Below are 22817 nucleotides of genomic sequence, written 5' to 3'. Positions count from 1 at the left end.
GTCATCCACAATTTGCAGTACACAGTAAAACCCAAACAGGGAACATACATATAAATGATTTTGATGTTTAAACTTATTATAATCCTACAGTGCACAGCCTATCATTTTTCTGCAAGTGCACTAGTGTTCTGCCTGTGAAACATGAGCATGATAAATAATGCTGCTGCTGGCAGAACCATTGACAGAGCAGGGTGTGTGTTGTTGTTTGTGGGCGACCTGTTTTGTTTTGTACTCGGCATGTTTAATGGTCAGCGCTGCGCGAGACTGCAAACAACTTCATGACAACCGACATGGTGACGTCACGAGGAGCCAACCGCTAGACAGCTGCTGTTAGTGGGACTTCAATCATGGTGAGCTCGGACTGTGTGTAACTGTGTGTTATTTATATACAGTCTATGGTGTAACTTTGACAAAACCACTCCTATTAGTTAACCACGGTTGTTTTCCACTGTGTGTGTTATTGTTTTCAGTGTGTTTGGCGGGTTTTGTCGGCAGGTTTGAGGTTCTCCGAAGCGCCGCTGGCTAACTAACGTTAGCTTTTTATAAACTTCCCCGGCTAGCATTGAGGCTAGCTGACGTCATTGATGAAACAGCTGATTGAGAATTAACGATAATGAGGAGCAGTAAACTTAATGATAGCTGGCTGCTGTGAATTGTATGTCACTGACACCAAAAGTAGATATTCCTTGTATATGAGAGAGTCTTGTAAACTGGGGAGAAAAGCACAGAGGAGACGTCTTATATTAACTTTATTAATAATAATAATAATAATACATTTTATTTGGAGGCGCCTTTCTTGGCACTCAAGGACACCGTACAAAAAAGATAGAAAAGATTCAGCAATAAAATACACAGAATTAATAACAATACAATACAAAAGATAGATTGTTGTTGTTGTTATTGTTGTTATTATTGTAATGTTGATCCCAGTACAAGGCTGGTTTTACAAGCTGTAATGACGTTACACCCCAATAACCTTGAGGACCGAGTTTGTTTTCTATAAATACTGTATTGCTGTGTTTATCTAACCCCTAACAAGCATGCCAGCCCTCTTGAATTATACAGAGCATTTCTTTCTGCAGATTTTCTCATCCAGCCAGAGTGCACTGGTTTATAAAACATCTCCTGTTCACTCACTGACACCTCGTTAGTTCAAATCATCACCGGTGTTGGATTATTAACTTTATGGATTCTGTACAAGTCGATTTTAATGCTTCATTTCTGTTAATGCTACAGTAAAAGTACGTTTATTTTAGTTATAAAATTGCCATTCTGCAGATAACCGCTTTTACAATTCAGTATCAAGTCAGGCAGTCCTAGAGAGATCTTGTATAAAAGCCTCCTCAACCACCCCAAAGCTCTAAGAATGGGTTATAAACATCACAAATATCAATAACAAAGCATCATTAAACGTCAAACACATGTTTCTATGGGTTTGTGTCAGTGTCACAAAATACTCTCTTCATTTTAATTATCGATTAATCTGTCAAACGATTAATCGATTAGTTGTTTGGTCAATAAAATGTTGAAAAATAGCAATCAGCGTTTCACAAACCACAAGATGATGTTCTCAAATCTCTTGTTTTCAAACCAATTATTCGATTATCAAAATAGTTGACAATTAATTTAATAATCAATTATTGTTCAATTAATGGAATAATTGTTGCAGCTCTAAAATACTCTTTCTGGTGGTTTCCACTGCATGTTTCATATCAGGGACTAGTTCTGCATTGTGACTTTGACAGTGCAGAGTGTTGCATCTTTATTGCATCTTTAGAATTACAGGTAAGTTTTCAAACAATGTTGCAAAACTGAACGGGATTAAAAGGTGATTTGAGTGAATCATGCAAGACTTTCTTCTCCAAGGCTGACACTGTTTCTTGTTTTGCTCTGCCTCTGAGCATACTGCCCACAGATTTACTTTGCATTGATACAAGTCACTGGAGACCTCTGTAAAGCCATAGTCACTTATGTATACAATGCCAGACTCGTGAAGATGCTCTTCCCACAAACCAAGATGTAAGTAGTTAGGGGCATTTGTTTGTTTCAATTTAAGGTATTTCTATTAATTTTTCGAACTTTCTGTTATGGCTGCTTGATTATGGCAAAAATTGTAATCACACTTAATATATTTAACATGATTACTTGTTGACCTTGGAAACATGTATTTATTTAATTTAAAAAAAGAAGCATTGTAATAGTGGATTAAAAAAAAATATAAAACTGAAAAACAAAACAAATGTAGAAAATTAAATAAAAATAAATTTACATTTAATTTATCATTAAAACAAAACAATTGGCTCAAAATATATAAAATCAGTAATTTAACACTGTACCATGCACTACCACAACCTACTGAAGCTACTATTAAAACTACTTTAAAAAAATGTGTAGTAATAATAAATTACACCAATATAAATTGGAACTAAACAGCCACAAACTCAGTGAAAACAGATAAAAGCGCTCCAAAGAAAGGGATGCGCTGGATTTGTAACCCAAGACAAAACAAGCGCAGCGTTGTGAAATAACATACAGCACAATAATATTTTTTTTCGCAGTCATCTTTTTATAATTGTTGTGAATTTTATTCAGAATTGAAAATACAATTTGATTAATCACTTAGCCCTTCTCGTTCCAGGAAAGTGTTTGAGTTGCAGTGTCTCAGCAGGGGTTTCCACAGAGCCTGACTGAGGCGTTTAATGTGAAAAATGAATTCTTCTTAGATATGAGTTGTCTAGAGAGCTGCTGAGACACGCTTCAGTTGTGTGTGTATTGATCCAAGATCACAATCAAAAGATTAAAGTTCACCAAAGTCAGTCCAACACGGTGTTGTGATGTTTTCTAAACTCTCACAGTCGCCGACTCAGCAGGTAGAGAGGTTGATTTGTTGTATGTCTCTCGTTGGCTAGAGAGTCTCAAGGGGTGTGGTCTAATATGAATAATTCTCATGCTTCTTACTCTTCTGTTTGTCATGCTATAATTTCTTCCAATACAAGTCAGCAGCAGTTTGAGCTGCTTTTTTGAGTAGTTCAAAACAATTTAACGGGATAGTAGCTTGACAGTGCTTTCACAAGAAGACCTTTAATGTTGTTGTATGGTTGATTTCTCCAGAGTGAAGATGAAGCTCAGCGTGCCACTTCTACTCCTGGTCCTGCTCTCTGTCGCAGGGCTGAGCCAAGCTCAGGTCAAGACCTCTCTCCTGGATTTCCCCAACAGCATCTGGGGCTTCATTCCAAGTATCAGTCGACCAGCAAATCACAGCCGCATCTTCTATGCAGTGATGTTTGATGCAGGGAGCACAGGGACACGCATCCATGTCTACACCTTCATCCAGAGTAACTCAGGTAATATTGGACAGCTTAGTCTGCTTTCCTCTGCTCTTTTACTTATCATATCAGCATCTGAGGTGAGAAGCAGGTTAAATCGTGTATTTACTGCAGTAAAGGTGTCCTGTAATATATTTACATAGCCTGATCTATTGATTTACAATGCAAACAGCTGATAAGCAGGCTTGATTTCTTTCCTCAGCTTCCCTAGTATCCTCAAAGCCTCTCCGTTTTGTAAAGCTGTCCATTTTCACCTCAGGGGACATTAGGTTATACTTGACTTCATTTACTTTTGAAGAAATAATCCTATTTCGTCAGATTCAAGTCAACATGCCTCATCTTGAATAAGGGGATATATTCTGCATATGTATGCTAAGCAGATTTAGGCCTCTTAATGCTTTTAATAGCTGCTGCATATTTGATGTGGGCGGCTCTTGTATCTTTTAGAGGAGCTGCCTGTTTTGGACAATGAGATGTTCCATTCCATAAAGCCTGGTTTGTCAGCATATGCTGAGTCCCCTGAAATGGTGAGTTCATTGTCAAATCTAATCAATTATATTGAGCCGAAGATAAAGGTCCGCTGGCTCTACATTGTATTCACAAATACTGCCAATAGCCTCTCTCTGCGGGGAATCACGTTGCTAATGAAAGTAAGTAGGAAGTGAGAAAAGCAAAATGACAAACAAGTGAATATTCAAGCAGCCTGATATATAACACTTGAAGTGTTTTCTCGACTCTAACTAGTCATCCTGTTGTCAAAAGACAGCTCCCAGCAGTGCTGTTTTGTAGAGAGCATTGTGTCTGTTTCTACAGGCTGGACACACAGTGAGGATGTTGCTGAAGGTGGCAAAGAAGACTGTGCCTCGTCTGGAGTGGAAGAGAACCCCATTGATTCTCAGAGCCACAGCTGGACTTCGACTGCTGGCTGTAGAGAAAGCCCAGGCTCTTTTGGTTCAGGTAAAAGAGTGCAGACTCACTGAGACACAACATGCTGTTGAGACCTCTGGAAAGTAGAGTGCAGGTCTTTATCTTAAGGGAGTTGTTAGGCTCTACATTGTCTGACACTTTCTAGGAAAATGCATGCTCCTATCCAGGGAGGGAGGGAGGGAGCAGGCGGAAGGGGAAAGAACATCTTCAGTGTTATGGCAGCTGGTACATAGACAAGAGGGGAAGTATTGTTATCAGAGTGGTGTGAGCCTAGTGTGGAAGGCTCTTGTGGAGGGGATAAGATGGTAATGGATGGCCCTGGGGCACCTTGGAAGATAAATGATACTTTATTAATCCCCCTGAGGGAATTAATTAATCCCTTCAAGCGGAGGGCACCTCTGGATGAGCTACCATTACAGTAGATAACATTAAGGCCATTTCTCTGCTGCTTTCCTTGGCGCCCTCGTGCTTTTATTCTCCCTCTCCCACTGTCTCGCTCTCACTCATTCTGCCTCTTCTTCCTCTTCCTCCACAGGTTCAACATGTGTTTGATGAATCTCCTTTTCTGGTCCCAGACAACAGCGTCAGCATAATGAACGGCACAAATGAAGGTAACGTCTGCCCAACCTCTGCCCTGACAAGCAATGCATTCGTCAGTTATTACAACCACTCATGTTCTTTCTGCAGTACTTTGTAGGTGGCATCAGTGATCCTTCTGCCCTACTCTGTGTGCTGTGCAGTTTCTATAAGACATCCTGTTTACTGCAGACATTTAACGAAATTGCTGTCATTTATGATGATACTTAAGTTGTTTTGACCTTTAAAGGTCTGTAATTATATGATGAAAAACTCGCACAAAAGTTTGTTGTGGCACAGTGTAATTGATTTGTCAGCATTTCAACCTTGTTTTTATAATTACAGCTCTTAGTCACATGTTTGCACTTGTCTGTTTATCTTGTAACCATTGTAATTTCTGTGAAAATGTTTTGTCAGCTTTTTTAAAACTTCTTTTAGAACTGTGCAACCGGCCTGAAATGTCTGTTTTGTGTTTCTTCGTTTGCTAATTTCTCTAATGTAGGAATCCTGGCTTGGGTGTCTGTGAATTACCTGACAGGTTAGTACTGTAAACTCGCTTTCCAAATTTAACTTGGTGACTGAAATGATCATAGTGTCTTATTATAGACTGTGCGTCACAAATACATGCTGAATGCAAACAACTATGATTTTGTTGCCTCAAGGGGATTGCTCTGATCTTTATCAGGCGCAGCATTGGGAATTTATACTTTCAGGTTGCGCTTTCTGTGTCAAATAGGCCGTTTGAAGATAGCATCTAAGGTATAACTGATTAGCTCCTCTCAGTTGTGGCTGCTGGATTAAAGTAGGAAATGTTTTCAGGTCACCTAAATGCACAAACCAAGAAGACGGTGGGAATCTTGGATCTGGGAGGAGGATCCACACAGATCACTTTCCTGCCAAAACTGAGGGTGAGTTGTTTGCATGCTTAAGGATTTCTGTACAAATTTAACTCTTAAGTGAATAGTAACACACTTTGTCCTTCATATTCCAATGTAGAAAACCATCGAAAGCGTTCCTGTTGCTGATTACGTTGCTAGATTTGACATCTCCAACACAACATTTGAATTGTACACTTACAGGTAACAGATTGGATAATTAAGGTATGTTTAATAAAACATAGTAATCCTACATTTGAATTATAGCCGATTGTATGTAATCAACTCCTGGTTTAATCTCTGTTCAAGGTAATTTCCATATATTTTTAAATCAGCCCTCAGTATTGCTGCCGGCTTTGTTGTTTGTTGTTACCTTCACTCTGATCTGTTTTCAATTAGGGAAACTTCTATTATGTTTAGTCATTGAGATGTGATAATTGGCAGACACCATTTGTTTTGGCCTATTTTTCAAAATGACTTACTTGTACACAGTCTGTCCCTGGTTGGTTTCATAACCATTTCAAAATCTTTTGACTTCATGCAGTTACCTTGGAAATGGACTGATGGCAGCGCGGCTGGCCACACTGGGCGCTTTGGGTGCAGAAGGTACTGTGCTGTACATGAGAAAAAGGTGCTCTGTTACCATTAGCTGTGGGTCAGTGTTGTTCATTCAGAGTGTGTCTCTGAAGGATGCTGAGACACAACAGTGAGTCAGTTCTCCAAGTGCTCCCCCGAGTGTTGTTTCCTTCCTGCCTATTTTTCCAAATACTGAGTAAAGGAGGTAACAAGAGAGAGATGTTTTTCTGGGATGTACTTTCAGTCAGTTCTCTCCAATAAACAATTCAAGTGAGACCCTGAGATAAATCACCGAAGGGCTTCAGAGAAAATTGTGTTAGTGACTGAGTCAGTCTCGGACCATGGTGACCAGGTGTGAAGCCACTGAGCGAGGTCGAAGATTAAACAAGTCACATATGTGCTTTAACAGGGTTGGAGTGGCGGGTTTTTAAAAGTTCCTGTCTGCCAAAGAAGTTCAGGGATGAATGGAGCTTTGGAGGGCTGACGTATCAAGTGAGCGGGGACCCAGATGGTAAGATGCTTTTTACTTAAAAGTATGACCTGTCTGTTGAACTGAGTGACAAACTCTGGGTATTAACAATGAAGCCAATGCAGGAGTGCCTTAAACCTGCATACCCTGATCTTACCTTACACAGGTTGCCAGCCTGGTGGGGCCAGGCACTGTTAGCTTAGGACCTGCTAAATTACCAGCTAACTAACCCTAGTGGTATTAACTTGGATGCTAATCAGGCTCTTCTGCATTGGCTTCACTTTTCAGACCTGGAGGCTATATATTTCTTTTATACAGTCAGTGGATTAAACCCAGGATTTTAGACGCCAGAGTATGTGACAGATTTGAATAAACACAAAACTGAACATTTTGTGAGGACAACCAAACATCTGCAGTTATCTTTCCGAAGCCCATTAAAATGGACTTAGATGAATTACACATCATTTCGTAATGCTGTTCCTGCATGAGATGTATAATTTACACCGCTTTCTCGGTTTCTTCTCCAGGTTATGCAGGATACAAGCTTTGTTATCAGGAAGTACTTAAGGTGGTGAAGGGGATTATTCATCAGCCCTATGAGCTCCAAGACAGCAATGTATTCTACGCATTCTCCTATTACTTTGACAGAGCTGTGGATGCAGGCCTTATCGGTTAGTACACACACCCTCTGTACACACCTTACATAATTATACAGCAGGATGTTGTTACCCACTCCAATGCAAGACAGAGACAGGAAAAAGTGAGTCATCTGCACCTGTCTCAGTGGATTTGACGAGCTATAGGTGTGTAGTTATTAGAGAAATTGCTATCCTCTGCCAGAACAAGCTGAAAGGGCACATGCTCTAGTATTAGTATTATGGTACTGTGCATGTAGATCTGCTCTCTTAATGAATGGCATTTAAAATGTGTGAAAGATGACCTCAATGTAATCCCCTGCTGCAGATGGTGTCCACGGAGGGATGCTGGAGGTCAGAGATTTTAAGAGGAGAGCTAAAGAGGGTGAGATGGGCAGAGCAATGCATCCTTACTATGACAGATGTGCAGCTCCCTGTACTTGAGACACAGTGTGCATCTCAATAGTCTGGACTTGTGTCCTCGCTGCTATCTGAAATCTTGCCATCATCCTCTCAGCAGAATGCAGATGACCGATTATTCAACCTAACAGACCTGATTCCTTTTTTTCTGCTCAGTGTGCAATAAGATGACCAAGTACCCTCCCATCAGTTCTTTCCTGTGTATGGACATGACTTACATCACTTGTCTGCTCAAGGATGGCTTCGGCTTCAAGGACAGCACTGTGCTGCAGGTGAGCATTACAACACAATCAACAGGGTTTGTGGCCTTGCTTTTAAGGACTCAACAGAAAGAATAGACAGGAAGAAACATTTTTTTTAAGTTTGAGAGGCATGAAAAAAAAATACTTATGTTTGAAGTTGTGTAGCTATGTCCTCCGATCAAACTACGGAGTCACATTAAAACTTGCAAACATTGTTACGATTATAACAGCCTCAGCTGAGCCTTTGCTTAGACCAGGCATGTCCAAACTATTCCATAAAGGGCCGTGTGGCTGCAGGTTTTCGTTTCAACCAAGCAAAAGCACACAGTTTGACCAATCAACTGTCCGAAGACTGAGATCAGTTGATTAACTGAGTCAAGTCTGGTGTGCTGCTGCTTGGTTGGAACGAAAACCTGCAGCCACACGGCCCTTTGTGGAATAGTTTGGACATGCATGGCTTAGACCATAGATAAGGAGAACATGGAAAAGATGGACGTGTGATCCTTTTTTTTTCCTAAAATAGTGCATACTTTTACATAATCACCAGGATTGATGCCCCAAACCTTATTTAAAAATAGTGTACAATTCACCAAAAAAGGAAATTCTACACAAATTTGGTTACTTTTTTATTTCAATAAATACAAAAGGCATTTGAGTGATTTGGTGTTGGGGTTTTTTTTTTTGTTTGTTTTTTTACCTCCTAGTTGACCAAGAAAGTGAACAACGTGGAGGCAAGCTGGGCTTTGGGCGCCACGTTGGACCACTTCCACAACCTGAAGATCCACTAAGGAGAAGGGAGGAACAAACACTGCTGATTTAGGTGGTGCTCAATAACAAACAAGGGTAATGTGCACTACCTTATCTAATGGCCCCAGACATCTGCAGAGGGTTTTGTAAGGGCAGAACTAACCTCATGAGTAATTTATTTTAAAAAGCAGTTATTCTCAAGTGTTAATATATTGAGCTGTAAATGAGCAATGTGTTGCCTTACTCAGAACAAGTGAAGCACTGGAGGTTGACATTTGAGTGCAAGTTGTTAATAACACACTCAGTTAATGCAGATTTGGGCATTACTGGGTACACCATTTGTTAAAGTTGTTTTTTTTCTTGGCTGATAAACAGGTCACCCTGGCTTGTTTGGCTGGTTTTCCTGTTTACTTGCAGTAATGTGATGAACTGTGCTTGGGTACTTTTTAATGTCATGTTTCTTTGAATTATTAATAAGAATAATGGCTTATACGAGTGTCTTGTACATTTAAATTTGACAGTCGATCATATCAGCCATTGGAGTTTTAAAGATAAGTGGGACTCATTTTCTGTTAGAGAATATTATAACTGCATTTCAACCACAGATTGCTGTTTACAACAATAATGGTCATTATATTTTCATAAACTTTCTAAACCCGTCTCAGTATTTCTTTGGGAGTATTTGTTTTCAAAAACTTGAGGAAAAAAGGTTGTTTGTACAAACTTTGCCGTTTCACGCTTGTCAAAATAAAAGCATGATCAGTTGCTAATTACAAGTATCTACAGGGGTGAAAGTCAGCAATTATTCTATTTACAAATAGACGTGTATGTTAAGTCCACTGTGACTCAGTCTCGTGCTGCTGAAATAGGCAGTTTGACATTTTCATGATGGCAGATTACAGCAGCGCTACCACGTCTTCTCCATATGCGTGGCCTTCGGTCGTCATGGTCACCAATTCATGTGGCTGAGAGAGAACCACCACTGAGTCCGCGGAGCCTGGAGAGAGGGAACACAACGACAAGTTCAAAGAGAATCAATCGGGTAAAATGAACGCTGTCTAACAGTGAGACATCTTTCAATCTGTACATAACTACAGTCATTATGAGATGAAACACCTGTCAGGGCCTCAACTCCACTAAAACATTTCTCCTTCAGTTTCTGCAAGCTTTCACTTGGTATTATGCCTTTTAGTTTTAATGCTGACAGGGCAATTTAGGAAAACCTGAAGGACGTGCAAAGATAGCCGTTTCAGACTAAGTCTGTAAAAGTATTCAGTCCAAGGCTGTGAGTGCTTATATAAAAGGCATTACATATAGACTTTAAGCAGATTTCTAACGTGTGGTTTTCATAAACTAGCTTAGAGCAAAGCCATATAGGTAAAATCGATGGGAACATGCTAAATGTTGCAATGTGTATGTATGCAAAAATCATGTAACTGCAACGATACACAAATATTGAATAACAATTTAGTTGAAGGCTTATGCTACTGCAGAGGGTGGAAATAGATGACAACAAAGGAGTAAATACCAATTAAGGAGAGATCTGTGTTTGCTATTTCTTGAGACAGTCAGGAGTGGACTGAACTCTCTTTTGAAGTGTTAAATAAATACCCTATTAAGTGAATTTCAGTTTGGCGTAGTAACAGTCCTCTTGTGACCATTATACTCTTATATTTACCATTCTCTCAAGTGAAGCTCTCTTGCATTTGAGATGTCAGTTTTGTTTGATATAAAGTTGAATATCAGTCAAAAAACAAAGTAAAAAATACAAAATAATTTGAGACCAATAATACCCAGTTTATATTGGAGAAAGCTCAAAAGATGATATACAAGCACTGCATTGGTAGATAAATATTAGAACCACATATTAACATATCGACGTTACATGCATCAAAATTCATAAAACATTTACATTGAGGCCCCATTAAATTTGACAGTTTGGGACCAATATTCAAGAGATAGACTGCTCCATGTAAATTGGCTGCTGAGCGCTCCAGTTATAAAATATTTTTGTGAGTAATGGTCCAAGAGTTAAATAAATCATACTTGGGCTGCAACCAAGTTTTCAGAATAACAATTTTAGCATTATATCCCAGATGAACAGCAGGCATAAAAACAAGACAGAACAAGGTAGGAATGACAAGAGGTTTGCTAAGCAAGATACCAGCAAGCTGTGGATTTCAACCTTGACAATCACCATTTAAAAAGGATTTTTTAAGGCAAACGGTTACAGTACAGAGAGGGTGACAGCTGCTGTCTGAACTGTTGTTAAATGTTCAGAAATCCAAATAAAACATCTCAGTTACGACAGCTGAGGCAACCACGAGCAAACTGGACTGTCAAAGAGTAACTTGTTACCAGAATACTCACAAGCAATGATTGAAAAACACTTAACGGGACATTAGCAACACCACAAGTCGACTCAGCACCTCTGACATGGACAGAGCGTGTTGAACACTAAATTATTGTTGTGAGATGTTGTCATGTAGTCCACCCTCTGAGTTTTCCTTGCCATACATGTAGAAAGACGTACCTGGTGATCTCAGCATGGCATGGTGAAGATTCATAGGTTCAACAGTTGTTGTCATGGTGACCAAACTGTCTCCGTTTTCGCCGTCTGCCTCCAGCAGACTGCTTTGTGTGAGAGCCTCTCCTGTAAGTCGCAAACAGACAACAAACTTTCATTTTTTTCTAACCGGACAACGACACACACTACTTAATCCACTAAGTCTGAAAAATCCATTTTCAAAACCAAAATCTGCTCATTAATTTTTACTTTTAAATTGCCTTCTGACACTTGTGTAAAAATGTATATTTTTAGGGGGTTGTTTTTAGGACTGTAGTTATTCTAACAGTCGATTTAATAATTCATCCTGTTACTCAGAGAGTACCCCCGTGTTGAGAAGCTGCATCTTGCTTTGCTCTGCTTTTACAAAAGACCAGCCTCTTTGGGGAGGCTGACCCGAATAAATCTGCTGTTTATAATTAGAGCTTTGGCAGCATTTCCTCAGTGGTGATTCAGCTGCGGTGCTTCCCCACTGCTACACAAACGTGACAAGGAGGCAAATGCGCTGTCTTGCTCATTGTTTCACACATGCACACAAAAAACAATTTAAGCCGATTTTGAACAATTAGACCATGTGTTGCAATGGAAAGAGCTCATTGAGAGATGCTTTTAATCTGGAGAGGTACAGAAATTGATACTAAGAATAGAAGCAGGAGTGAACTGGGGTTCATTTCCCACAGCTGCAGCGGGAGATTTACTCAAGTATCCACTCATTTATCTCCGTAATTTGTAAGGTGACAGGAAAAAAGACATCTGAGTAAGACACGGGAAGCGTCGAGACATTACTGTGCCATTTGAAATTGGTGATTACATATTTTTCCAGACAATTCTGACCCCATCACAGGATGCCTAACAGGCCTATTTCTGCAGTAGAGCTGTGCGGTCTCTGTTTTTCCAGAGATACGTGCAGTCTAACTCAATTCAGCGACTGGCCCTGAAGAATAAAAATTTGAATGATACATTTTTAAGTGCTGAAATTCATTAATTATTCAAGAACTGTTCCTAAATGTAACTTAAACCAACACTATCTCTATGCACATTTTAAAATGTATGGGCTGCTTGAAGCTACATAATCCGATGGATTAGCATACCCACCTACTGCACTGTGTGCGTGTGAGAAAAAGATAATGGAAAAAGAGAAAGACCTGTTTCTCTGCTTTCACTGCTGAGCCCCTCCTCTCCGTGTCTCTTCCTCATGTGGACGTTTCTGCTGCCGGACTGAGAGAAAGTCTTCCCACAGATCCCACAGTGATGAGGCTTCTCACCTGGGAAACACAAACACCATCCCGTCTGAACTGATACGGGACGCGTCCCTTCAGGGCACATGATATTATATCTGTAGCGCGCTAATTTAGAAAACAACTGCTCATCTGTACAGCTGTTAACTCTGTCCCACTCACCAGAATGTACGAGCATGTGTTTTCGTAGACTGGAATACTCTGCAAAGGATCGCCCACAGCCATCTGCTTCGCACAGAAAAGGCTTCTCTCCTGGAAGCGGCCACCCACCAAACACACACAAACACACATAGTTGAACACAATGCAAAGACTTAATGTAGTAAACTTATGGAACCCATGGCGACGGCTGACCTATTTCGACGCACAATAACGTAATAAATGTAATATAATTTCATTCAGCTAAGTGGATATTATAGCTGGTAGGAAGCCATTCTTCCAGACATATGGGCAAAATATAAACACTGTATATAGTGTAGCTGGTCCGCTAACTGGTCCCTAGATAGAAGAAGCAGACTGTGGAACAGGCCATCAAAAATCTTAATGTCACCCTAAATAAAATATGACAGAGTACTGTTACTCATTGCAGCAGTGAAATGGAGGCGCCAGTGCTGCTGACTCTTCGAATCTCCAGCCATGACTGCACCAAGGAAGCATTAAATGAGCACAGTCAAATGGCCTGAGTCAGTTTTTGCTTCCAGTGTGTTTGGACCTTTATACAAGTGTATCTCCTGCTCCCCACCTGTGTGTATGCGTCTGTGGTTCTTCAGGTTTCCAGCCGTGGTGAACTTTTTGCCACAGTTCTTCTCCTTGCAGGTGTAGGGCTTCTCGCCGTTGTGAGTCCTCATGTGAACCTGCAGCCTCTGCAGCACGTAAAAGCTCTTCCCGCAGCCCTCTGCGCCGCACCTGAACATTCGGTCGTTCCTAGGAGCCAAGATAACCAAACAAACAAGCCTCGGTGTCTCCTGTGCGCACGTTTTCATTTGCAACAGCCCACCACAAGGTCAGACGGGGCAACCACAAATAGAGCTCCTGCAGTACAAACACACTTCTTTCTAAGCCTCAGCTGTGATTCTCCTGTTTGGCTGCCTCCACTATAAACAACCTGTGGAAAACACTGATCACTGCTTTGTCTTGGATTTAAAACATCAGTCTTTATGATCAATTCATCATTAATAAATAAAAAACTGATTGTACTACTCATATAAACTAACTTAGTCTCAAAAGCCTGAGCAAAAGAAGGCAAGTTGAACTATTTCATTTGAATATACTTTGTAAAACTGACAACTTTATTGTATAATGCTGGAAAAATCTGTCTGAAAGTCTGAAAATTATTCAAATTAGTTTTCTCTTTTAAATAATATTTCTACAAACTGTATCTAGTCTAGATAGATTTTCTGGCTTGTAAGTCCATGTGGGCTGTGCAGTGGGCATAGTTGTTTTGATAAAATGCTTGCACAGTGAGAAAACAAGGAACACTTTACAGTGATACCTTGTGTTTAAGGCTTTAACTATCTGTGTTGCATGTTGGTTTAATAGGCAATAATAGCTTTGACATTTCTTTCAACAGTTACGATTTGATTGCACATATGACACTTAACTTTAACTCTCAGGATTTCCGGCAATCAAAGCAAACATTACACACAATACACATTTTAAAGCTGGTGAAGTGACTGATATATGAAACTCGACATCCATCAGTAAAAAACTGACTATGCCATTTTCAAACAGGTCCCTTGACCTCAGACCTCAACATATCTAAATGAAAATGGGTTCTATAGGTAGCCAGAGTCCACTTTACAGACATGGCCACTTTAATGCACTTAACTGATAATCCCAAGAAGTTTTTCTCATGAATTACAGATGTGTTAATATATTTGAATATGTCTGGGTACTGCAGGTCCCCAAACAGTCTTAGAAATACATTAATTGAATATTACTGGAAAGCTTAGACTCTTGTGGTTTGAACAAGTCTAGTTTTAATCGTGTGGTAATGTTAACCCCCAAAGTAGAATTTCATTGCAGTGAGAGCATATTTTGAAACTTGACCTCACTGTATATAATGACCTGCTGTGACCTCTAGGATAATTACAGCCCCATGAAACTATAAAACCACAAACTAGAGATCAAGATAAGTCAGAGGTTAGATGGCTTTCTTATAATGATAAAAAAGGGAATCAGTTTCCAGAATAGAAGTGCTCGCCATCCAATCCATGAAATGACAAAAATCTCCAAAATGTCTAACATTTGTTAATCAAAATTGCAGCAGATTTTTCTATGGTGTTCCTCAAGCTCCTGACGTCTTAATGTGGTATTTTGGAGTCAGTTTGACCATTTTAATCAACGTTCAAGTCTCTAAAAAGTAGATACATTTAGCACTAATTAACCCAAGTATTAACCCCAAAATTGGGCATGGTGATGGCCTTCATATATGTCAATCATAATGTTTACAGCCCTTATAGGCTCCAAATTTTCAACATTTGATTAGGTGCCTAACCAAAACTTAATGTTTATTACAGATTGATGATTTTAACATCTTGACACACAGTTCTAAGCTGCATCTCAAATTAATCTTCAGGTTCCAGCTTTCAGATAATGTCCACTACTTCTGTGTGGCTCCTGCTATCTCCCCCCTAAAGATTCCCTGCCCCCTCCTAAAAAAGACAAAAAGGGTCTATGTGGGTCTTTCAGGGTTAAAGCTACGGTGTACTTTTACTTGTATAATAATATCGGAAACTATATTAGCCTGAAAGCATCTGTATATTTCACTTTTGGGTATTGATGCTTGAAAACAGCATCTTGTAAAGACTGCTGCCTGAGTCCATCATCCTCCCTCAGCGTGTGTGTGTTGTGCTACCTGTGTGTTTTAAGATGGTATTTGAGATGAGCCGGCCAGGTGAACGTCCTGAAGCAGCCCTCAAACGAGCAGCGGAGAATCTGCTTGGTGAGGGGGCGGCTGGTCCGAGACACCAGCTCTCGCTTGTCCCCGTCTGCAGACGAACTGTGTGTGTGGTCACCTAGGCAACCAGAAGAGGAAAGTGAGCGGGGTTGTGCAGAAAACAATACAAGGAGTGCCAGGAGGCTTTCCTCTGGAGCCCGGCTGTATAAAAGCTAATCATCCGCTACTGACTGAGACCTGCCGAACAACTGCAGCTAAAAGAAAGCCACCCGAAGCTGAATGCAATCACTCCCTTTTAACCTGCCTGGAATGCCTTTAACGGGTCCAATTTAGCTTACGGCGTGCCGGCAGTAATGCACCTATAACGGATACCCCACTGCTGAGGGAACTTGTCTAATCTACAGCAAGTTAGTAGGAGGGCAGTCATTACAGGTTCAAATAGTGGAGATGTAATTCCACACTGAAACCACTTACCGTCTGCTGAAGACATTTTATTTAACAACGTACAAAGTATTTCAAACCATGTCTTAACTGGTGCACCAGCTCAGAATCACACATTTTATCTGACATTGTGCTACAATGTGAAGATGTTCAATTTCGTTCTTGGGAGGTAATATCAAAGACATCCACATAGTCTTCACAAAATGTTCTTTTCTTTGTCAAATGATCATACCTCTCTGAATAGAAATATGACGAGTGAAGGATAAATGTGTGGAAATCATACAGAGGTAAGAACACCTGGGAGTCCCTCTGAACTGAAACTACTCTACATAAACACAGCAGCACGAACAAACAGCAACGGCACACACATATTTATTATAAGCCATAATAAACAGACTGTTGTGATGGGAGGAAATAAACTTCCCTCTCATATCACTTTTGTAACCGGGACCTCCGGCTGCAATTCGCCTCAGAAGGAGTTCAAAGATCAGAGATGTAGCTGGCAGTCTCGGTGCCTTAAATGTCATGGTCAAATTTTTTATCTATCAGGCTGCCTGTGGAGGGAAGTTTAAAGTGGCTGTGATGAAGTCCTGACTCCTGGTGTGGGTCAACAGCTTACTACACCGCTGTGTGCTGCAGGAGACGAATGTTTGTCTTAGATCAGAGCAGATAGCTTCACAGCCAAGAAAGTGAGAAGAGACTTAAAAGTAAATAAATAAATAGGAAAGCAACAGGTAAAGATATCATTCTGGAAGTGGAAAGTAAACAACTCTCGACAATCAAAAGAGATTCTGGACACATTTTCCATCATACTTGATTTGGAAACTTATTGAATCTTTTTCCAATTTGAATAGAGGGTAGCAAATTTGAACATCAACTGTCAGACGATGGCTGCATCCTAAATTCCATACCAACATGCTATTTAATATGTCCAATAGTGAATTACATAGGGTTTCAGGTGAAATATAACAGTATGCAAACACTAGACACTATGCCAGCATAATATCCCACAATGCAAAGCTGTAGTGACAACGTTCATAACAGCCACAGAGGCAGCTCTGTAACGTCAGTAACGCTTTAATTTCTACATAAAAAAACCTCCCGGACCATTTCTAAACTTTTCCAGTAATTTGAGCATTATCTTGCGTTGACGACTGAGCTGAGGTGGGCTAAGTGGTCTCCAACTGCAAAGAGCCTCTCAAGAAGTGATGGCGTATTTACAGCTCAGTGGGCTTGAATATATTCATACAATTCACACAAAAGTCAGTTGAACGACAGGACACGTATTGTATATGTCACATGTGTCAAACTGATCCAGGAAAGGGCCTAGTGGGTGCAAGTTTTTCATTCCAACCAAGCAGGAGCACACATGACTCCACCCATCTAATCACCTGGGCTGTCTTCACTCGTTTGATTTGTCTGGATGTAACAAAAACCTGCAGCCACTTGGCCCTTTCCTGGATCAGTTTGACACTTGTGGTCTAAAGCACATGTGTCCTAACCCTAAAAGCAATTATGTCCTAATGGACTCAAACTTACCCCACGGCACTTACTCTTGCTATGTTTCTTGACTTCATCCTGTCATCCAGTGACAACTCAAAGAAGTAACTGGTCTCTGACAAAATATATAGCTTTTGCTGTTTTTTGTATGGAATAAAGCTAAGTAACATGTTAGTGAACTGTAGATGTGCTGCTGGACTTCATTTCCCCCATTTCCAGTCTTGTGCTAAGCTAAGCTAAGAGCTGCTGGGGGTAGATTCATAATTACCACATAGACATGAGAGTGGTACAGATTCTAATCCAACTCTCAGCAATAAAGCCAACAGGGACACTTTCCCAATAGTATATAATCAAGAAGGCAAGAAAATGTGTCACAGCTAATGTCACATTCTAGGGAAAAAATTGTCCAAATGGCAGTCCAAAAGTTTGACTTCTACCTGCCTGTGTGTCCTCTCTGCTGCTCTTTCCCTGCGTCTGTTTGTCATCAGTGCAGACTTGTACCCTCTCTCCCTCTCTGGAGCCTGCATTAGTCATACTCCTAAATGCACATTAAATCATCAGACGCAGCACAACAATATGTGCTGAAGCATGATCAATGTTTCACCGTAATGCACCATTTAGACCTTCACTGGATATTTGCAGACTTGTAAATCCGTGTAGACATACTTACAAATTCATTTTGATTTAGAGACGTATGATGGGAAGTGTTGAACACACTTTCAGTCAGTGCTGATTACACTACATTTTCATCTCATCACTGACCTCATTTCTCTTCTTTCTGTCTTTGATGCGTGCCACAAGTAGACTGACTGATGTTATCCTAACAGAAAAATGTGCAGCTTCCTGTACACAGCTTTAATTTCTTCTTTATTTGCTTTCTTTTAATTTTACTCTTAAAACTGACATGACATGATGGATTCGCTATAGTGCACTGACACTGACACATCCATTATAGTAGTATTTTTTTTATACAGAGCCTGTTTGACTCACTTTCCAGTGTAAAAGACCTCTTAAGACAAAGCGACTTTACCGTTGCTGACACTTGCAGCTCTGGCGTCCTGGCTGGCTTTGGCATCTCTCGCAAGCTGTGCCCGCGTGGCGGCAATCAGGCTGTCGTGTGCCAGCTCCTGTACCCGCAAATACCAGGGAGCACTGCCATCTATCCCATAGTCGCCTGATGAGACCCCCTCATCGTCATCATCCCCGGCGCCATCTGCGGCGAAGATCAGGGACTCTGAGGAGGCTGTGATGCCTGAGAGGGAAGAAAAGGCAGGAGAAAAATCACCATGAAACAAGAAATTCAGGGCCAATGAAACATTCTGCATGATCATCAACGGCATGAGCCCCTCTAGGTCACACTTCTGAATCCATTATTGTTCTCCAATCATGTGCAGCAATTTTGGGTTTCATTTTGGAGCTTTATTGTGAAAGGATGAGAGGATCCTGGCTAACACACATTGATAAAGCACGTAAACATGCGCAAAAAAACAGTCCCTCTTTATTCAGGATGTGAATTTAATACAACAAAAGACAGAAAGTGATTCTGTCTGCTGAAAAGCCTTCCTATCCTCCACATCGCTCACTGAGCCACAGACAGAACGCAGCACACAGCACAAAAGGTGCATGTCAAGAGACCAAAATTAATTTTTTGGCTCTCCTGCCAAGGTCTGATGAACCAAGAGAATGTGCCTGCCAAGGATCATTTCTTCCAGCCAAAATAATTCACAGTTCTTCATGAAAATGTGTCACCTCATTTCTTTTTAGCGCCGTGTGTAGAAGCGGGACCGGAGAGTGACACAAAGTACTGACACAAGATCAGATTTAGAGTTTTAATGTAAAACTTCTCACCCCTTTAAAGTGATGTTTGGAATCCATCAGGAAGTGACTCATCACACGGGTATAAATGTCAGACTCTGGCAAAAGTGAATAGTTAAGGGATTATTTTAATGTTTCTTTACCTTTTGCGAGGTTCAGGAGAACATAGGAAGTGCTGTCTGATTGTTGTAGGTCATGGAGGATGGGTGGGGGGCTGGGTGAGGCCCGCTGATGAGGATGTGTCTGGACCACTAACGGGCTTCGCTCTGACACGCCTCCAAACTCTGACAGGGAGGGAGAAGTTTCAGGCTCATGGCTCAGGCCTCCATCTGAGGAGAAAACCAGTGTTTGTTGGTTTTAGTCCTGAATACTAAAACTTATTTGAAATGAATATCCAAAAGTAAACTACTGCTTATATTACAAGTACACAGTGTCTGCTTTAGTGGCATGAGTGTAGATTAGCAAAATATAGATGTTTAAACGACCTCTTCAATTATGTAATTGGCAAAAAATGAATTAAAAACACATAAAAGGCTTCAAGGGTACACAAAATGCAATTTGTAAGATATACTGAACCAAAAAACATCTGTGTTTGCTAAGAAGAAACCCCCACAGGGCACCTTTAACATAAAAATACATCTAATATTTATGATTTGTTCCATCTGCGCTGTCAAATGTGCACTCTTTTTCAAAGTGAGTTTACAGGAAACCACAAATGCAGCCAAACCATGGACACAATGTGTCATAAGGGGCAGTAGTCCATCCAAACACAACAACTATGGATGGTGAAGTATCTTAAGCAAAGGAGAATCCTTTTATAGCAGTCAGATGGAGCTCATAAGATCTAAAGGGAATCTTAATCCCTTCCCAAAATGTTTTGTTCATACTCACTGCAACTTCTGTTATTCGTGTTCTTTATTCTTATTAATCCCACGGCTTTTTCTTGTCTTTATACGCCTACCACATTATTTAAAGTACAAACTGGTTAAACATGAAAATAAACTTTTAAAGCCAGAAAACTGGTTTAGCAACAGCTTTTTAACATCCAGCATTCACATTGCAATTTCTCCAGAAATCTCATCCTATAGTTTGTTATGGACTGCTGCACTTGAATATAAAGAAATATGGCATGTGTTTACAATACTGTCTAACACTATCATATTTTGTGGTAGAACTGGAGCCAGGTGCAGAAAACAAATCTGTGGATTTTGGGATTCTTCTAATAATTGACGATTTTGACCGTTATTTCCACTTTTAAGGCTAATAGATTTTTTTCTTTGTGGCTGCTTGGGGTGAGCTGAAACAAGTTATGTCAACAAATTAATATGCAACCAACTTGGTAAACTTGGGCAGTTGCTCATTTACACATCCAGCACTTAAAGAGCAACCTTGGTTACCTTATGAATGTCCAATATTCACTCTATTTTAGATCTGTTTTGGTCTCCTCCAACTCATGAGGTAAATATCTGGCTTTTCAGCTGCTAAATGCTTCACTTTGGTCAAAAGCTGGTCACTAAATTTGTCTGTCCACCGTTTGGCGCTGAGAAGGTAATGCACAGTGGATTTTTAGAGCTTTGAAAATTTGAACCAACAATGCAGAAGAAAAAAAAAAGAGCTGAGAGTCACTATATTGTGCCCCCTTTCATATTGTTTTCATATCGTCATATGATACATAGAAAAATATTGATGACAACCACTTAAATCAGGAGTCTCAAACTCAAATTACCTGGGGGCCGCTGGAGTCAGTATCAAAGTGACCAAAAAAAGAAAAAAAATGACAGAAAAAAAACTAAATTACGTAAAAAAAGACACAAAATGACCAAAAAAAAGACACATAATTATAAAAAAAAAAAAAAAAAAAGACACAAAATTACCAAAAAAGACACAAAATGACAGAAAAAAACACTAAATTACTTTAAAAAGACACAAAATGGCCAAAAATACACCGAATTACCAAAAAAGACAAAATGACAGAAAAAAACACTAAATTACTTTAAAAAGACACAAAATTATTTTTTTAAAGACACAAAATGACTCAAAAAAGACACAAAATTACCCCAAAAAAGGACACAAAACTACCTAAAAAAAGACACAAAATTACAAAAAAAGACACACAATTATTAAAAAAAAGACACAAAAGTATTTAAAAAACACACAAAATTACCACAAAAAAAAAGTAATTAAAGGGACCTTATACACACAACACGGTAAAGTGCCATTCATATAAAACTCACATTAAACTTTCATATCAAGGTTGGGGCCACAAAATATCGTCACGAGGGCCGCAAGTTTGAGACCCATGACTTAAATATTCAGATATTAAAGTGATTTACACACCAAAGGATGCTGTATTGTTACTAAACAATAAATATTAATCAACAGTGGTATTGTTCGATAAGTGGTTGCACTGAAAATGAGTAACTGAACAGTCCTGGCAGTATTTCATCCTGTGGCATACAGGGCAGGAGCAGTGAGTAGTGGCTGACCTGTGAGCTCCAGGGGGCTGCATAGGGAGCTGTCAGCTGGGGTCAGCAGAGGCAGGCAGGAGTGTTTGGGCTCTGAGTCCTCCAGACCCTGCACCAGCGGGATGCACGCGTTCTGCACAAACTGCACCAGCAGCTGAGAGGAGAAACCGCAGCACAATAATGAAACTTGTGTCTTACTTAATGCATTATTCCAAAAGGTGTCCTGCCTGTGCAATAAACATGAAGCATAAAAATGACAAGATTACCTCTGGTTTGGAGTCAAGCTCATCAGAAAGCATGGGTCACCCTGTGTGGAACCTGTAGAAGAGCAGGATCACACTCATCCATCACATACGTACACATTTGCAACGACGACTGGCTCAAGAATAATCACAGCAATACTTACCTCAAATTTGACCTGCTAGTTCAGAGATCCTCTGTCGGTCATAAGCAGTGCAAAGTGCAGGTCATCTTTGTGTCAAAACCATCGCACAATCTGCGGTCAGACAACAAGACAAATGATGAAGTGAACGTCTCTGACAGTGAGACGCTGCAGGCTGACAATTAAATACCAAAACCTAGCAAACAATGTAGCTAAAGGTCGGCAGCACTGCGTCAGTCTAAACTGTGTTGGATAAATCAGACAGATGACAGACTGCCTTGTTAAGTTAGCTAGCAGGGTTAGCACTTACCAAACTAGCTACCGGGGCTAAGAGACAGGTGTTAGCTGCTCGCTGTCACAGCCTGACCGCGGGCCAAACACCATGCGTGTATTTAATTTAATTAAATCTTCAGGAACATGAAACGAATCCGTTTACCTTATTGTAGTTGTGTCAGTGAGCTAGAGAGTGAGAGTCCTGGTTCTCTTCTTCTTCTTCTTTGAGTTTAGCGACAGCTGACATCCTTAACTGGCGCATTACTGCCACCTACAGGAGGAAGAAACCACCTACAGGTTTAATCTAACAGCAAGGATCCTAAATCATCGACGCCACCCAGTGGTCAAAACTATGAACTACAAGGCCCGGCCAGACACAGCTCCCTCTGGAATAGACAGTTATTGATTTTTTTTTGATAAGTACACCGTAAAAAAAGACCCTGTTTT

At 40.3% G+C, this 22817-nt stretch overlaps 2 protein-coding genes across 5 annotated transcripts; one reads left to right on the top strand and one right to left on the bottom strand.

Moving 5' to 3' along the window:
* The first annotated feature begins 54 nt into the window (after positions 1-54).
* On the top strand, positions 55-9580 carry LOC131991105 (ectonucleoside triphosphate diphosphohydrolase 5-like). 3 transcript variants are annotated; one of them, XM_059356409.1, is made up of 15 exons: positions 1608-1785; positions 1902-2019; positions 3112-3344; positions 3774-3853; positions 4140-4283; positions 4789-4864; positions 5332-5367; positions 5649-5737; positions 5826-5908; positions 6249-6310; positions 6690-6791; positions 7277-7420; positions 7713-7769; positions 7961-8076; positions 8751-9580. In XM_059356409.1, the coding sequence occupies exons 2-15, from the start codon at positions 1997-1999 to the stop codon at positions 8832-8834; spliced, it is 1329 nt and encodes a 442-aa protein (XP_059212392.1). In that variant the 5' UTR covers positions 1608-1785; positions 1902-1996; the 3' UTR covers positions 8835-9580. The 3 variants fall into 3 exon arrangements, with proteins under 3 accessions (XP_059212393.1, XP_059212392.1, XP_059212391.1); XM_059356410.1 differs by lacking the exons at positions 1608-1785; positions 1902-2019 and adding an exon at positions 55-350; XM_059356408.1 differs by having other exon boundaries at positions 1608-2019.
* On the bottom strand, positions 8815-22642 carry znf410 (zinc finger protein 410). 2 transcript variants are annotated; one of them, XM_059356406.1, is made up of 12 exons: positions 22534-22642; positions 22122-22211; positions 21982-22033; positions 21737-21869; positions 19394-19579; positions 18466-18687; positions 15453-15612; positions 13338-13519; positions 12760-12849; positions 12505-12624; positions 11327-11446; positions 8815-9790 (listed from the first exon to the last, which is right to left on the bottom strand). In XM_059356406.1, exons 3-12 carry the CDS (start codon positions 22012-22014, stop codon positions 9690-9692), a joined length of 1347 nt encoding a protein of 448 aa, XP_059212389.1. In that variant the 5' UTR covers positions 22015-22033; positions 22122-22211; positions 22534-22642; the 3' UTR covers positions 8815-9689. The 2 variants fall into 2 exon arrangements, with proteins under 2 accessions (XP_059212389.1, XP_059212390.1); XM_059356407.1 differs by having other exon boundaries at positions 22408-22550.
* Between the last annotated feature and the right edge of the window lie 175 nt (positions 22643-22817).

Source organism: Centropristis striata, chromosome 18, assembly GCF_030273125.1.
Source record: "Centropristis striata isolate RG_2023a ecotype Rhode Island chromosome 18, C.striata_1.0, whole genome shotgun sequence".
Classification (NCBI taxonomy): Eukaryota; Metazoa; Chordata; class Actinopteri; order Perciformes; family Serranidae; genus Centropristis; species Centropristis striata.
Note: the sequence above shows the minus strand (reverse complement) of the source record. Positions and strands in the feature narration are given on the sequence as shown.